Source organism: Microtus ochrogaster, chromosome 16 (assembly GCF_000317375.1).
Source record: "Microtus ochrogaster isolate Prairie Vole_2 chromosome 16, MicOch1.0, whole genome shotgun sequence".
In the NCBI taxonomy this organism is placed as follows: domain Eukaryota; kingdom Metazoa; phylum Chordata; class Mammalia; order Rodentia; family Cricetidae; genus Microtus; species Microtus ochrogaster.
In genome coordinates, this window is record NC_022018.1 from 10,130,148 (window position 1) to 10,133,930 (window position 3,783).

The following is a 3,783-nucleotide window of genomic DNA, read 5'->3' on the forward strand; positions in this document are numbered from 1 at the left end:
CACATTCTCCTTCTGAGACTCTCCAATAGAACAATCCGTCATCATGCGGAGCGCGGCTCACCAGAATTATTGAATGTGAAAGAAACACTCAACTGTTTGAGAGAGAACATCTAAGTGAAACCACAAAAATGGATCTAAAAATAGGCAGTATGTTCAACAGAAAATTCAGGTCCTATAAGTGATGTATGTGTGAAAGACTTAACTCCAACCATTTGTTACCTAGGAACTGACCCTACACCTCGGCAAATATGCAGATACTTGCTTAAGTATGACAATAATAAAATTAATGCTGCTACAGTGAACTGAAAACAACCTAAATGCCCATTCATTAAAAACTGATGTATTGCCATGTAGTGATGGCGCACACCTCTAATCCTAGCACTAGGGAGGCAGAGGCAGGCAGATTTCTGTGAGTTCAAGGCCAGCCTGGTCTACAGAGCGAGTTCTAGGACAGCCATGGCTACACAAAGAAACCCTGTTTTGAAAAACCCAAAAAGAAGGGAAAAAAAACCTGACATATTATTTTAAGAAAATAGAATGTTGCACTTGTATAATTCTTCACTAATGTGGCAACACCATAATATAAAGTTTAAAAGGAAAAAGCAGATTAAAAAAAAACATGTACATTATGAACAGCACGCATGGAGAGAGTGCAAATGCCACCACCAGAATACAAACGGTGGTTTTCCCTCACTGAATGGGGACAAAAAAAGCTAATTTTAACTTTCTACAAAAATTATTAATACAGCTTAAATTTAAAAGGCACATATATTTTTTCTTTGAGACTAGAAAATATTCCCTTCATGTTGGAAAAAAAAGTACATTTATTTTTAATATCATTGTTCCTTTTAGGAGAAATTATCTCAGGAAAAATTCATGATGCTATAGATTCAGAAGTATTTATCACAGCAGTGCTTATTATAGTAAATACAAGTAATAAACTAAATGATCAATAGTGAGTTTATTACATTATAAAATAACTATATAATAAAGTAGCATATTATAAAACAATTAAAAATTGGTGAAACAAGATCTTGGGGACAAAAAAAGGAAAGGTTATGGTGCCACAGTGATGAGTTTGTATGTCAAGCTGACAAACTATAGCGTGTCCTGGTTATCTGAATTGTCAACCTGACAAAGCCTAGAGTCACTGAGAAGGAAGGCTCACCCGAGGGATTTCTCAGCTCATCCTGGCCTGTGGGCATGCTTATGGGGGCTATCTTGATTATTAATCGATGCAGGAGGACGACAGCTGTGGACGACACCATCCCATAAGCTAGCTAAGCATGAACCTGGGAACAAGCAAGCAGTGTTCCTTCACGGTTTTTGTTTCAAATTCTTGTCTTGAGTTCCTCTCCTGACCTCCGCCAATGAGGGACTGTAACCTGGAAGTGTGAGCCAAATAAATCTTTCCCTCCCCCAAGTTGCCTTTGCTCCGTGTAATACTCAGCAAGAGAGAGTATTAGAACATGGTGGCATGCTTGTAATCCCAGTACTAGGGAAGGAAAGGTGTGAGGATCAGGAATTCAAGGCCAGCATGGACTACATAAGATCCTGTCTCAAAACAACCATATTTAAAAATTAAGATAATGATGCTTGGTGTGGTGACTCATATCTGTAATCTAGAAGCAGGAGCAAAAGGCTCATAAGTTTCAGGCCAGCCTGGATGACAGAACAAGTTCAAAGTCAGCCTGAGCTATGCAAGAGACCTTGTCTCAAAGCACCAAGGGGGTGGGGATATGGCTCAGTGGTATCCGTGTACTGTTCAGCTTCCTTTCAAACCATTTGCCTTTGTTTTGAAAATTACGTAGTGGCTGGCAGGACATCTCAGTGGGTAAAGGCACCTGCTGGTGCTGCCAAACCTGAGCACCTGTTTGATTCCTAGAGCCACCTGGGGGAAGGTGAGAACCTATTCTGATTCCTACTCATGCACTCCAGCATGCATGCACCCACAGACATATGTGCACATGAGCTAAATAAAAATGTAACAAAGCTTGTTTTAGAAACTACTTTGCTATATGCTTTGTAATATATTTCAAGGTAAGTATTCAATGAAGCAATCTATCTAGTTACAAAAATATAATCTAAGATCAGACGGGGAGTGGCTGCTCTGCAGATGAAGTCCTGAGTCTGGGTCAGCAGCACCCATGTGAAAGGCAGGCATAGTGACAAACATTTGTAATCTCGGTGCAGGCAGGGGAAGACAGGAGGATCCAGGGCCTCAATGGCTAGCCAGCCTAGCCAATCAGTAATCCAGGCTCAGTGAGAGACCCTGTCTCAAAAAATGAGGTGAGGACCAACAGAAGAAGACACTGGATGTCAACCTTTGGCCTGCACACATGATAAATGCATAATCACACACATAAGTATATGCATGAATACAACATATGTACGCACAGTTTAAAACGAAACACTCACTTATGCATATAGAAAAAAAACCAGCTGTACGGTAGATCCAGGCCAACATGAATGCCTGTGGCACTGGGTCATATTCCAATAGCAGCCACCGAGACTGAGCTGTGTTCCCTACTTTACTGAACAACCAAATACTTTGCACCACATACTAGCTTTCTTTATCAGCTTTCCTACTGCTGTGCCAACACGCATTTTGTTCGTTTGAAGTCTTTAAAACCAACCTGCCATGGTCTTTCCCAGTCCAGTGGAATAGGAAATGCTCCAAGCCATGCTCCTATAAAACTTGAAATTGTAGTGATCTGAAGACTGTTCTCCCAAATGGATGTAACTCTGCAAGACACAAAACACAAGTTATTGGCAATTTATATTACAGCAACTAGAAAAATCACACAAGCACTAGCACAAATTGATGCTACACACATTTCTCACCCATTTACATAATCAACACAAACTGGCATAGAAACATGAAGATACACACATATTTCCACTTAAAGGTACTGCATGTGCACTGTGAGAGGAGACAGTCACAAACAGTGCTGTACTAACAAGTATGTTTTCGTATCACACCTCCTGAATCCTTCCCCACAGCAACGTTCATTTCCAAATGATTATGTTCCTCTCCAGAAAGAGTCTGTGCAGGTCCACACACACATACACACAATTTTATCTTAAAGTGCATATGCATATCTACATAAATAAAATGTGTGTGTGTGTGTATATATATATATTTCCAAGTAAGATTTAAATGCATCATGCTATAAGCCAATTTAGCTTTGTTTTCTGCATGAATAGCTATAACAGTAATTCATTGTATGGATGTAGAATAGTTTTCTCAACTCATCTTCATGCCATATTTTATTCAATATGACTGCTTCTGGTGCAAGCCGGGAAACAGGCTGGAGAAGTGGGTCAGAGTTTTATGCAACTTCAAGCCAGTTGTGGTAGCTCACACATGTAATTCCAGCACAAAAGAGGCTGAGACAGGAGGAATACTACAAGATCAGGGTTAGCTTGGACTATGCAGCAAGTTCTAGTCCAACCTGGGATACTGTTAAATAATGACTTTATTGAGTATAGCAACAACAGCAAAAACAAACAAACAAAAAAACCCTAGGAAATACTGTTCTAGTCACATAATTTACTAATCGAAAATTTATAATGCAATGGTTTTGGGGATAGTCAGTATTACATATTTATCACCAGACATATTAGACTATTTTAATCACTATAAAAAGAGACTCTTCATTCATATGCAACTACTCTCCTTTCTCCTTCCCCATAGCCCAAAGCAACTGAATTACTTTATGTCTATGGATCTGCCTATTCTAAGTATTTCACCTAAGTGGGCTCAACTGACATGAATTCTTA

At 39.5% G+C, this 3,783-nt stretch overlaps 1 protein-coding gene across 2 annotated transcripts in view; it reads right to left on the bottom strand.

Annotated features, from left to right (window-relative positions):
- The window catches only part of Pigf (phosphatidylinositol glycan anchor biosynthesis class F), a 28,147-nt gene that overhangs the window by 9,768 nt on the left and 14,596 nt on the right, over positions 1-3,783 (bottom strand). For both annotated transcript variants that reach the window (XM_005354705.2, XM_026782857.1), the window contains exon 5: positions 2,637-2,745. In XM_005354705.2, the coding sequence (XP_005354762.1) occupies positions 2,637-2,745 (109 nt within the window). The remainder of the gene's footprint in view (positions 1-2,636; positions 2,746-3,783) is intronic.